This window comes from Carcharhinus amblyrhynchos, chromosome 28 (genome assembly GCF_965287045.1).
Source record: "Carcharhinus amblyrhynchos chromosome 28, sCarAmb.v2.hapA, whole genome shotgun sequence".
Lineage (NCBI taxonomy): Eukaryota > Metazoa > Chordata > Chondrichthyes > Carcharhiniformes > Carcharhinidae > Carcharhinus > Carcharhinus amblyrhynchos.
Window position 1 is genome coordinate 8,068,610 of NC_137351.1, and position 13,067 is coordinate 8,081,676.

Consider the following 13,067-nt stretch of genomic DNA (forward strand, 5'->3'; position numbering starts at 1 on the left):
GAATTTGATTTTGGCTACCAACCACAAGACATTGCTTAAAAGGCTCAAATATGCTCCCTCGCTTACACCATGAAAAGATACCCCACAGTACATATTCACAGAAAGAAATGTTTTCTTAAGACACACAATCACTAGTAACTATATATGACAGTGGAACATTTGTAAAGAGACGCATTGTCAGCCATTTTAAATTGAAGATTTTTCCATGTGTTGAAACCCTAACTGTACAAATAACCCACCAGCTGTAACAACTGTGCACATTTTAACTCACTTGATATTTCGCTAATATGGTATCCTTAATCATCTTACTGGCAAAGCAAAAGTAGATTACACTTTGAAAATTAAGTAATTTTTTAGTTCAAGTCTACCTTGACAGGCAAATTTAACAGTATATTACTGCTCAAAGTACAGTATTGCAATAAGCACTTTGATGCAACATGATGTATTTTTCTAAGATTACAATTTACAGGCCAGAAATCAGTTGCAAATTCTTATTTACATTAGCTGAAAAAGCACCATTTGGAGAAAGTTTTATTTACAAAAACACTAAACATTCAGCATTAACTCATGATATATCTTTTAAAAAAATGCAGTAATCACATTACTGAGAGCATGTAAAATATGAAAAGCTGTTCTAAATTAAATCCCTTGGCCATCAAACAGTGTCTAGAAAAATGAGTTATCCCATTGTTTTCTGGTGACAATATGCAGCAAAAAGTGTGTTGAGAGTCACAAATCAACATGATTGAAATGATGGTCACCTGTCTCTTCTCCCTCCTCAAGAAATAAAAAACACCTTGAACTTCGAACAGAATTTAGGACTAGCATTTGCAAAACTACCTGCATCAACAAGCCAGTGAAAAGTTGGAAGTTTCAATATATTTCTGAAACATGTTGCCTGGAAACTACATTCAGAATTAGTGCGTGTTCGTAACTATCTCAGATCTATGCAAGAGATTGTGCTAAAGAAAAACTTTTCTTTCAGCTCACCAAATTTATTGTTTTCCTTACTCATATTTGCAGATCATGAATTCGGACCTCAATATGAATAAGATTGCTGTCATTCCCAAGAAAAGAGCAAATTCCTCAAACTGCAAGCCCATCAGGTTAAGATACTTAATGTGAAAATTGCTGTGATAAATTTATATGTCACCCTTTAAATTTTCAACTATTATCCAGAGCTTAATCTCAGCCATCCTCCTCAAATGCACAACTCTAAAAGACTGCATTAGGTGGAACTTTACAAGACGAAAGCTGCATTATTTTTCCGTTAAAATAGGCTATTGGTTCACGATTATTTAACTTTCAAAAGCTGCACTGTAAACAATAATGGCCATTTGCCAGGACTATTTGTGTGCAATTTAAAGTTTACTGGGAGCAAATGTTCCCCAATACGAGTAAAATGCAGAATAATAAGCACTGTGTTTTTCCACCTTTGATTTCCGTGAGAATGCAAGGGTTAATTTTGCACCCTTTTACTGGGGGACCCAAACAAACAATGAAGACACACATTAAGCAAACTGCAGTTTGCACCAGAACTTACAAAGAGCAGTTTCTAGCACAAGTAAGTATTTTAAAGTATTTTGTGAACCAACCAAAATTGCATTACTGTAGTTTTCCTCCTACACCTATACAAGTGGAGGCACGAATTTGCACAAAAATGGCGCTTCCTCAAAGCTCATCGTCTTCACTGTAAAGACTAGGTGAAGCTGTGCTTACTTCCGGACACCCATAAATTGGCGGGAAATATCACAAGAAACACTTGAAAGTAATTTTCCCAAAGACATAAAAAGGTTCAAATAAATATTCTGCCCAATACTAATGAGACAATAACCCTGATCAGCACACTAAGACAACACATTCAAAAAAGAAAAATTAAATGCTCTTTTCAGCATTTGACAGATAATACCCAATTATCATTTTTAAAAAACTTAGCAAAATTGGATCAAATAAATAAGCACAAGTCAAAGTTTGATTTTAATTTGCATTCTCTGGTACAGCTTTGATCTTGAAACAAAATGGTGGTAAACTCAAATTAATTTAAAAATATGACAAATAAACATTCAAATAAGGGTAAGCATATATATAAAACACACCAATAAAATTCAAAAGAAATTTAAACGACAGCAAAAGGGCTTGATGCATTAAACTACAAATACGTAGATTTCAAATTTGGTCAGTTCACAAAATACTGCGGAAGAAAACATGTTTCACATAGCTCAAGTTATTATTCACCCATGAAAATTTACACAGTTATTTTTGCACTAGATCACTTTAAGATGTATTTTAATATTTCAAACTATGATTCAACAAAAGATAATGTTGCACTTTTACTGCAATACAAAGACTGATCTTGGGTAACACTACCCGTACTTCCTCGCTCCACTGTAAGTTTACATGGTGAAAAAATAACTTTCCAGATCAGACAATTAACTGGCCCAATATGACAAGCAAATGGTAATGTTTGTCTTTGGAACATAACATGTCCTACAAACACAAGTTATCAGTACAACAAAATGAAAATGTGCAACTCTTCCAAAAGGAAGGATGCAAACGGAACTTGTGTATCCAGTCCTTTTATATTTGACTAAGCATATCTCAAACCTTTTGTTTACAGGAGTTTGAAGTGAATTTGTGAAGCTATAAATTTTGTTAACAATTGTACATTTACATTTATTCCCAGTTTTTAATGATTTAGAAATTAATGGCCAAACTTGAAAAATACAACAGCTCTGGCATACAGAACATTATTTTGAATTAACTCTTTTTCATAATACTTATTCTATTTCCAGTTTATGATCATAGCACTTGAACATGTCCATGAGACTTGACAGAAAACCAATTTCTCAGTTAAACTGAAGTGCTTAGGTGCAAAAAGATTTTTATACTATAAGTCAAAACTGTAGCCAAAATTTGTAACTTCTTGGGATAGTTTCTGGGAGCCACAGACAATTTTGAAATATTTTTATTGCATCTCCAATCAGCAGCTTTAGCTTTACCCAGCCCCCACCAAAAAAAAATTACAAGGCAAAAATGAAAATTTGAAAGACCAAAGGATGAAACATGAAACGAATTTTCAGCAATGAAAGCAGTCAAGGTCAAATGACATAAAGTAGGTAAGATGGCTGAAAAAAAAGCCCCAACTCCCCCCAAAAAATGCAAGCTTATGTAAAATTATAACAAAGCCCATTAGGGTTGAATTAATCACATGACCTCCTCAGCACAAAGAGTTAACAAAGCCAACACCCAAACAAAGAAACCTTTTTGATAAGTCATGGGTCACTTCAGATTTACTTGTATTTAGTAAACAACTTAAATCGATCGCAACCTAGCCAACACATGTTCACAACCATAACCTTGTAAATTAATATGCTGAAGGTCATAGCTTATATAAAATACAACATTATTATTAACCTTGTGACACATGGTATAGCCATTAATCATTTGATTATTTTTTCAGAGACTTGATCTTTGTCCACAATTTTTCACTGAGATGTTCTGTAAAAACCAAAAATTAAACGTGCGCTTTTTTGAGGAAAAAATGTAACTAAAGGGTTAATGTTGCAGTTTATTTTTGGTTTAGGGAATATGTCCAAATAAGGTTTGTGATCGACCCCCAGAAGTTTGTGTCAAATTCATTTTCAGTCGAAATTAAGTCAGTATATAACAGTCGTAGCTGCTATAATTAGGGAGCTGCAATTGTACTGCATCGCAGCACTAGTTTTCAAGGACAAAGTTCAATTAAAACAGTACTTACTTGTGTACGGTTGTTGTATTCAGAACAAAGAGAGGGACTTGCTTGCAGCTCCGGCAATCCCTCGATTTTTCGTTCATCTTTCCACTGTCTGGGACCTCCAATGCCGATTGCAAAAGCCTGAAAAGCCAGTCCCAGCCCTGTTTTAGCTCTCGGGGTGGAAGCGTCTCCAGAGCCATTAGTATGCTCACAGCCTTCGCTTCTGCCATATTGACAGTTCCTCAGCATCAAGGCATCTTTGTGAGTTACTAGCAGCAATTGAGTAACGCAGCCCGCACTGCAGCCTCTCCCCTTCCTCCTGCTTGGCCGTGCTGTCGAATGCTCGCTGGGGATACCTGTGCCTTCTTCTAGCTGTCCCTGGGTGCCCACTGCTTCTCCGCCAGTCCATAATGGGTGTGAACAGACAGTTCTTCTACTTTCACCAACATGGCCTTCTTGCAGCACAACTTCCTCCAGCCGAGGCATTTTGGGAAGGGAAGGGCTACCCTGGTGCTGATTGGATGTGATGCTGTTGACCTCATGCTTTTTGCATGCCTCATTGCAGCTGCTGGGAGCAGCAGTTGTTGCAGCAGACAAGCTAACTGCCAGTGCAGGGGTGAGTAGCACTGCTTTGCTCGTAGCAGCAGGTCTCTTCAGCACTTGCAGGTCACCCACACAGAACTGGACATAGATCCTGTTAAAACAGACGGAGAAAAAAAATCCAATTACTAATGATGTGCACTCAAGATAGAAACTGCATTTATTTATTTATATATTTGTCTTTGCAAAACAGCTCACAGCTGAGGCTAAAATGGAGCAGCAACAAAAGCGAAGCTGTAGTCGAAACCCGAGAGTTTCAGAAACCACAAAAACATCTGCTGCAGAGAGCTACCCCGCCCTCTAACGCTGCCAGCTCAGACCAATCACATTCCCCAGCAAATCCCCAAGGGTTGATAAATGACGTGCATTGCAGATAATAACCAGTAAATGTGCCCTGGTTCTGAAGCAAATACACCGAGGAAGGACATTTGGACATTTCTCTACACTGCAGTTTGTTTTAATTAAATTTTTAAAATTGCCACTGAAAAATTTACAATTCAGATCCTAGCCTCAGTTACAAAATCTCACTGTTCACCCCTAACTACAATTAAGCATTCGCTTTCGGCTCAATCCCTTCCCAAATCTTCTCCCATCATGCCCAACAAAAGACAACAGGACATGCCACGTCGACAGGCTGTAATGGAAAAATACTGCAGAGCCTCTTAAAGGGAAGCTAAATCCTGGAGAAGTTCGTCTTACCATATTTGAGAGCCAGGGAACACTAAGAGCTTCTCTTCCAAGTGCACTGCTTATTCCAGTTACAATCCTGTTTTCATTTAAAAAGCCACAGCTACTCATACGAATGTTAAATCTATAACCGGTTCGACAAGTATGTTTTCACCACGGCTTCGGTGTAACCGCCGTGCGTGGAAAATATAATTATGTAACTGGACAAGTTGTGCGTTCATTCGACTCAACTTTTCAGCAATTTAATTTATACATTCGGTAATCTGCCTGACTGCAGTTTAAGATTTTTTTTTAAAAAATCGTGTCTTAAATAAACCGAGCCTATTTACACATGGTCAAATTTATCAATTTATTTAACGACACACGATAAACAAATTTCTCAAACAGCCGTTAATTTTTACCTCTTAAATAGGGCGGATTTGTTCCCAGTTTCCCTGATTTTTTTTAAACACTGATGCGATGTGGGCGTCTCTAGCTAAGCCAACATTTATTGCCCATCAAAAAATTTGCAGGTTAGGTGGATTGGTCATGCTAAATTGCCCCGAAGTGTCAGAGGGGAGTAGTAGGATAAATACAGGGATAGGGTGGGATTATTGTTGGTGCAGGTTCAATGGGCGAATGACCTCCTGCACTAGTGATTCTATAATAATTGCCCTTGAACTCAGCCATTTAGAATCATAGAATTCTACAGTGCAGAAGAAAGCCATTCGGCCCATCGAGTCTGCACCAGCCACAATCCCATCCAGGCCCTATCCTCATAACTCCATGCATTTAGCCTAGCTAGTCCCACCGACAATAAGGGGCAATTTAGCATGGCTAATCCACCTAATCCACACATTTTATGTGTGGAGAGGCTGAATAAACTAGGCTTGTACTCGTTAGAGTTTAGAAGAATGAGGGGAGATCTCATTGAGACGTATAAGATGATGAATGGGATGGATAGGATAGAGGTGGAGAGACTCTTCCCGCTCAAAAAAGACAGTAGGACTAGGGGACACAGCCTCAAGATAAAGGGGAGGCGGTTTAGAACGGAGTTGAGGAGGAACTTCTTCACTCAAAGGGTGGTGAATCTCTGGAATTCTCTGCCCGTTGAAGTGGTGGAGGCTGCCTCGCTAAATATTTTTAAGAAGCGGGTTGATGGGTTCTTGATAAGAGAGGGGATTAAGGGTTATGGGGAGAGGGCGGGAAAGTGGAACTGAGCCACGACAGATCAGCCATGATCTTATTGAATGGCGGGGCAGGCTCGAAGGGCTAGATGGCCTACTCCTGCTCCTATTTCTTATGTTCTTATGTTCTTATCTTTGGACCATAGGAGGAAACCCACGTAGACACGAGGAAAATGCGCAAACTCTACACAGTGGCCCAAGCCAGAAATCAAACCCGGGTCCCTGGTGCTGCGAGATAGCAGTGCAAACCATTGTGCCACTCTACTGCCCATGTTTCAGAGGGCATTTATTGCTGTGGATCTTTACGTAAGGATGACAAATTTCCTTCCATTTTTAATGAAACAGATGGATTTTTACAACAATCACTTCAAGGGCATCATTACATTTTTACTTCCAGGTGTTTATTAAATTCAAATTTTACCATCTGCCCTGGTGAGATTCAAACCTGGATCCCCAGAACATTACCCTGAATTATTAGTTCAAATGACAATACCCACTACATCGCCACCTACCTATCAACATCATAAAACACATAATTCAGCCATTATTACATTGCCGTTTGTGGGAGTTTGTTATGTGCATTTTGGTTGCCACGTTTCCTACGTTACAACAGTGAATACACTTCAAAAGTAGTTCAGTGCCTACAAAGGACATTATGAAAGGAGCTATTTAAATGCAAGATTTTCTTTCAAGAGCATATTTCTGCAATAAGTTACAGAATGATATGAGTATCAGCAATCCATCAAGCACTTGCTGAAACAATCATTCTATATAGAAGTGGAGACGAATATTGAACGTTGCAGTTTTTTTGACAGAGAGCACGCTTTTCTATTCTAGAGAACGACAAGGTTGCGCCGGAGTTTGTTGGCGATCCTGACATGCACCTTCAAACAAGATAACACACTCCTTTGGGGAGCTTTGGTTGACCACATTTCTCAGGCTAGACATGTTCAGGCCAATTGCTCTACCCATCAGCTAAGTTAGCTGGAAAAAAATATTACTAATGAACGCATCAGCCATTTTTGTTTCAGATGGTGGACCAGTTGTGTATTTCCAGTGCTTTCATGAAAACAGATGACGTGGTCATTATCACCCTGCCTTTTGTAGGAAATTGCTGTGCTAAATTCACTGTTGTGACACTACATTTCAACGGCAAAAACACTTCAGAAATACCACATTTTCTGTGAAGTACTTTGGGATATCTCAAGACCATTGCATGAATGCAAGTTATTTTAGTTTTGCTTCCAGCATGTGATTTGTTTTTCATCTCAACACCACAGCATCTAGTTAAAGAAATAGTGGACGATAGTATAGCAAAAATCAGATTAGCGGCTGCATTTGGAGATGGGGGTAGACATTGACTAGACTGGGATGTTTCTTTTAGAATTCCAAACACAGCAACATTTCCATCTTAAGAGTAGGAAGTTCATCAGAGGTGACGTTCTCATTAATGGTGCAACTTCTTTATGGAGTACAGTTCCAATGATGCTGGCTTTCTTCTAGTACCTTGCCCAAAGGCCAGGTCTCCATATTCTGGCTTTGGCAATGAACATCACATTCTTTCGCCAATCAGATTTCTACCACAGCACTGAATCAACCCTCAAAATCACAAATGACATCCTGTGTATAACAATTTCCCTCCTCAACTTGGCATGACCTGCTGCAGCCTTTCGTGCAATTGACTACCTCGTCCAGATCCAACACTTCTGTTGTTCAGCAAGTGGGACTGTCCTCACCTGGTTCCATTCTTAACTATCCAATTATTGCCATGATTTTGCTTCCCAACCCTACACCTGTTACCTCTGGAGTCTCCAAAAGATTTACCCTTGAGCGTCCTCCTTTTTCTCAGAAACATGCTTCCTCACAGAGCCGGTCATTTTTTTTTATTTGTTCACAGGATGTGGGTGTCAATTGCTGGGCCAGCATTTATTGCTCAACCCAAAGTGCCCTTGAACCGAATGTCTTGATCATTGCTGTGGATTTGGAGTAATACGTGTGCCAGACCTGGTGAGGATGACAGATTTCCTTCCCCAAGGGGCATGAGTCCCAGGTGGGTTTTTACAACAATTGACGATGGTTGCATGGTCATTATTAGACTGTTAATTCTAGATTTTTATTGAATTCAAATTTGAACCTGGGACTCTGGATTACTAGTCCAGGGACAATACCATTAACCTTCCTCTGAATACATACACTGCTTCATTTTGCCAAACTGAGACTACATTCAGTCTCAGATGAGTCTTAATTTCTTGCAGTTGAATATTTGGAAGACTGAAGCTGTTGCTTTCAGTCCTGATCACAATTTTTGTTCCTCCACAGCATCACACTCCCCATCTCTGCAACCTCCTCCAGCCCTGCTGGAGAAATATCCCAACCTCAAAGAATGCTGGCATCACGAACATCTTCTATTTCTTTAACCCTCTGTTGGCAGTGGTACCTTCAGTCCAAACTATGAGCTCTGGAATTCCTCTTTAAACCTCTCTGCCTCTCTCCTCCTCATTCTCTCCACGTCTGCGTGGGTTTCCTCCGGGTGCTCCAGTTTGCTTCCACATTATGAAAGACGTGCTGATTAGGTGCATTGATCTGAACAGGTGCCAGATTGTGGCGACTAGGGGAATTTCACAGTGTTTAATGGAAGCCTTACTTGTGACTAATAAATAAATAAAAGTAAGATCCTTTATAAAATCTACCTCTTTCATGATTTCTAACACTGTCTCGTGTGGTTCAATATAATTTCTTCGCCAAACTACACTACTGTGAAGCACCCTGGAGTGTTTTACTCTGTTTGCATTATATAAATGCAAAGTATTTATGCTTAAATGTACGGTTAACACAACCCACTCTTCAACTTCCATTTGTTTTATATACCTAAACCCTTTGCAACAGAATTCTGATTTCAGAAAAAGAAACACCGTCTTTTTTTGTCCCCTACTGTCAAAAGAAACTTGACAAAAAGTACTAAACAATACAGATTCACAACTGGAAACTTACCCAAGATGACAATAGAAACTGGGACACAAAACGAGAAGCTTCTTGATCCAGGTGAATCAGCTATCTTAATCAGTCAGCCACCAGGGAAATTAATGTGAAGCATTTCAATCCACAACTGGACATTTTTGGTATGAGGGGTTTGATATAGAAGCCAATTCCAGGCATGGCAGCACTGGGAAGATGAAGAGCTACAAAGGCTGACTGATGAGTGGCATGGGGGAGAAATCACAATAAATGGTAACACATTGCATGATAGCAGGTGGTGGAGTACTGAAAGTAAGAGAGGGTGCGCATGGAGCGACTTGTAATTCATGGTAAATTGGCCTATCTCATGCAGTGTAATAAATGCCAGGAAAAGCTCAACAGGTCTGGCAGCATCCGTGGAGAGAGAAAGAGTTAAAGTCGCAAGTCCATACAACTCTTCTTCAGAGCTCCTCAGACCTGTGTTTTTCCAACATGTTCTGCTTTTATTTCAGATTTCCGACATTCACAATATTTGGCTTTTATATTATTACACATTTTGTCAAGCTCAATATTATAGAATCATAGAAGTCCTACAGTGCAGAAGGAGGTATTTGACCCATCGAGTCTGCACCAACCACAATCCCACTCAGGGCCTATTCTCGCAAATCCACATATTTATCTTGCTAATCCCCAACACTAGGGGCAATTTAGCATGGCCAATCAACCTAACTTGCACATCTTTGGACTGTGGGGAAAAAGCAGAGCACCAGAGGGAAGCCATGCAGACACAGGGAGAACATGCCAAATCCACACGGATAGTGACCTGAAGCCGGAATTGAACCCAGATCCTGGGCGCTGAGAGGCAGCAGTGCTAACTACTGTGCCACCCATCATATTAATTGAATAATTAATTGAATAAAGTCAAATAGTATTTTGACATTTTCACCTGGTGTCTATTTTGTGCTTAATTTATATCATGATGTTGCTATGAAATTAACTTTGATTCACAGGGAATTAACTCCCAGGAGCATCAAGTGATTCAAGATATTGATTTATCCTGGCCAAGTAATTAGAATTGTGCATCAACATTACACCAACTTAAAACTATACCAGCTTGAGACAACATTGTTAACAGATTTCAATGGTTCCCACCTAAAATGTTGGACTAGTTCAATTTAATAAACACTTCAGGAGACCTAGCACAGCTCTTTCTCTCACACTCTCACTCACAGGCCAGGAAAACTGTTGAACATAAGAAATAGGAGCAGAAGTAGGCCATCTTGCCCTTCGAGCCTGCCCCGCCATTCAACGAGATCATGGCTGATCCGTCGTGTCTCAGTTCCACATTCCCGCCCTCTCCCCATAACCCTTAATCCCCTTGCCTATCAAAAACCTATCAACCCGCGTCTTAAATATATTTAGCGAGGCAGCCTCCACCACTTCAACGGGCAGAGAATTCCAGAGATTCACCACCCTTTGAGTGAAGAAGTTCCTCCTCAACTCTGTTCTAAACCGCACCCCCCCCCCGCTTTATCTTGAGGCTGTGCCCCCTAGTCCTACTGTCCTTTATGAGCGGGAAGAGCCTCTCCACCTCTATCCTATCCATCCCATTCATCATCTTATATGTCTCAATGAGATCTCCCCTCATTCTTCTAAACTCTAACGAGTACAAGCCTAGTTTATTCAGCCTCTCCTCATAGTTCAACCCCCTCAACTCCGGTATCAGCCTAGTAAACCTCCTCTGCACTCCCTCCAAGGCCAAAATATCCTTGCGTAAGTGCAGCGACCAAAACTGCACACAGTACTCCAGCTGCAGCCTCACCAGTGCCCTGTACAGTTGCAGAAAGACCTCCCTACTTTTATATTCAATCCCCCTCGCTATGAAGGCCAGCATCCCATTCGCCTTCCCGACCACCTGCTGCACCTGCAGGCTGGGTTTTTGCAACTCATGCACAAGGACCCCAAGGTCCCTCTGCACCATTGCATGCTGCAGTTTTTCGCCATGTAAGTAATAGTCCTTCCTACCATTATTCCTACCAAAGTGGACAACTTCACACTTGCCAACATTAAATTCCATTTGCCAGTTCCTGGCCCATTCGCCCAGCCTATCTAGATCCTTCTGCAGACTCTCCACACCCTCCGCACAATTTGCCTTTCCACCAATCTTGGTGTCATCAGCAAATTTCGACACCATACACTCGGTTCCCTCCTCCAGATCATCTATATAAATGGTAAATAGCTGAGGCCCCAGCACCGACCCCTGGGGCACTCCACTAGTCACCAACCGCCAATCTGAATAGCACCCATTGAACCCCACTCTCTGCCTTCTATTTGAGAGCCAATCCCCTATCCACGCTAACACCCTACCCCCAACTCCATGCCCCCTGACCTTCTGTAATAACCTCTTGTGCGGCACCTTATCAAACACCTTCTGAAAATCAAGAAACACCACATCCACCGGCTCTCCTCTATCCACCGCCCTAGACACATCCTCATAGAACTCCAATAAATTCGTCAGACACGACTTCCCCTTAACGAAACTGTGCTGCATCTGCTCTATCAAACAATTCTCAAGATGCCTCGCTGTTTTCTCCTTGATCACGGATTCTAACATTTTACCTACAACAGACGTTAAACTAACCGGCTTATAATTCCCTGCCTTTTGCCTGCCACCCTTAAACAACAGCGTAACATTAGCCGTTTTCCAATCTTCCGGCACTTCCCCGGAATCCAGCGAAGTTTGGAAAATAATCACCAAGGCATCCACTATCACCTCCGCCATTTCTTTCAGAACCCTTGGATGCGTTCCATCTGGTCCTGGGGACTTGTCCACAATCAGTCCCTCCAGTCTTTCGAACACTGCCTCTCTAGTAAATGTCATTCAGGCCCTCCACTCCTACCATCTTTCCATCGCTAACACCCAGCAAATTATTCACGTCCTCCTCCGTGAAGACCGAAACAAAAAATGTTATTCAAGGCCTCAGCCATTTCCCCATCCCCTACCACTAAGTCCCCCCTCTCATCCTCTAAGGATCCAACGTTCACCCTAGTCAGCCTCTTCCTTTTTATATATTTATAAAAACTCTTACTATCCTTTTTTATATTAAGCGCTAGCCCAGCTTCATAGTTTATCCTACCCTTCTTTATCAACTTCTTTGTCATTCTTTGTTGATATTTAAACCTCTCCCAATCCTCTTCTTGCCCACTACTCTTAGCTACTCTAAACGCATCCGCTTTTAATTTAACACTTTCCTTTACCTCCTTCGTCATCCACGGCTGATCATCTCTCCTCCTACGATCCTTTTTAACCATCGGAATAAATTTCTGCTGAGCACCAAGAAAGATCTCCTTAAAGATCCTCCACTGTTCCTCAGCAGACCTACCTTCCAATGCGCTCCCCCAATCAACATTCGCCAATTCCTCTCTCATCCTATCATACTCCCCTCTGTTCAAACAAAGGGCACATGTCCGGGAACCCACTTTCTCCTCCTCCATCTGCATCAGAAACTCCACCATACAATGATTACTCTTCCCAAGAGGATCCTTCGCCACAAGGTCCCTAAATTCTACCCGCCTCATTACATAACACCAGATCCAAGATAGCTCGCTCCCTCGTCGGCTCCAACACACACTGTTCAAGGAAACTATCCTGGCAGCATTCCAAGAACTCTGCCTCAAGCCCACCACGTCCAACGTGGGTCGACCAATCAATATGTAGATTGAAATCCCCCATAATTATCTCCGTTCCATTCCTGCACGCCGCATTTATTTGCGCGTTAATAGCCCGCCCCACCTCCAGATCATTATTATTTGGGGGCCTATAGACGACACCACCAGCGTCTTCCTCCCTTTGCTGTTCCTAATCTCCACCCACAACAATTCCACTTTCTGCTCTTTAGCTCCTATATCATCCCTTACTACCACCC

At 41.2% G+C, this 13,067-nt stretch overlaps 1 protein-coding gene across 2 annotated transcripts in view; it reads right to left on the minus strand.

Moving 5' to 3' along the window:
• Nucleotides 1–13,067, minus strand: part of ctc1 (CTS telomere maintenance complex component 1) — a 94,020-nt gene that overhangs the window by 31,021 nt on the left and 49,932 nt on the right. For both annotated transcript variants that reach the window (XM_080214369.1, XM_080214370.1), the window contains one exon: nt 3,758–4,427. In XM_080214369.1, coding sequence (XP_080070495.1) covers nt 3,758–4,427 — 670 coding nt within the window. The remainder of the gene's footprint in view (nt 1–3,757; nt 4,428–13,067) is intronic.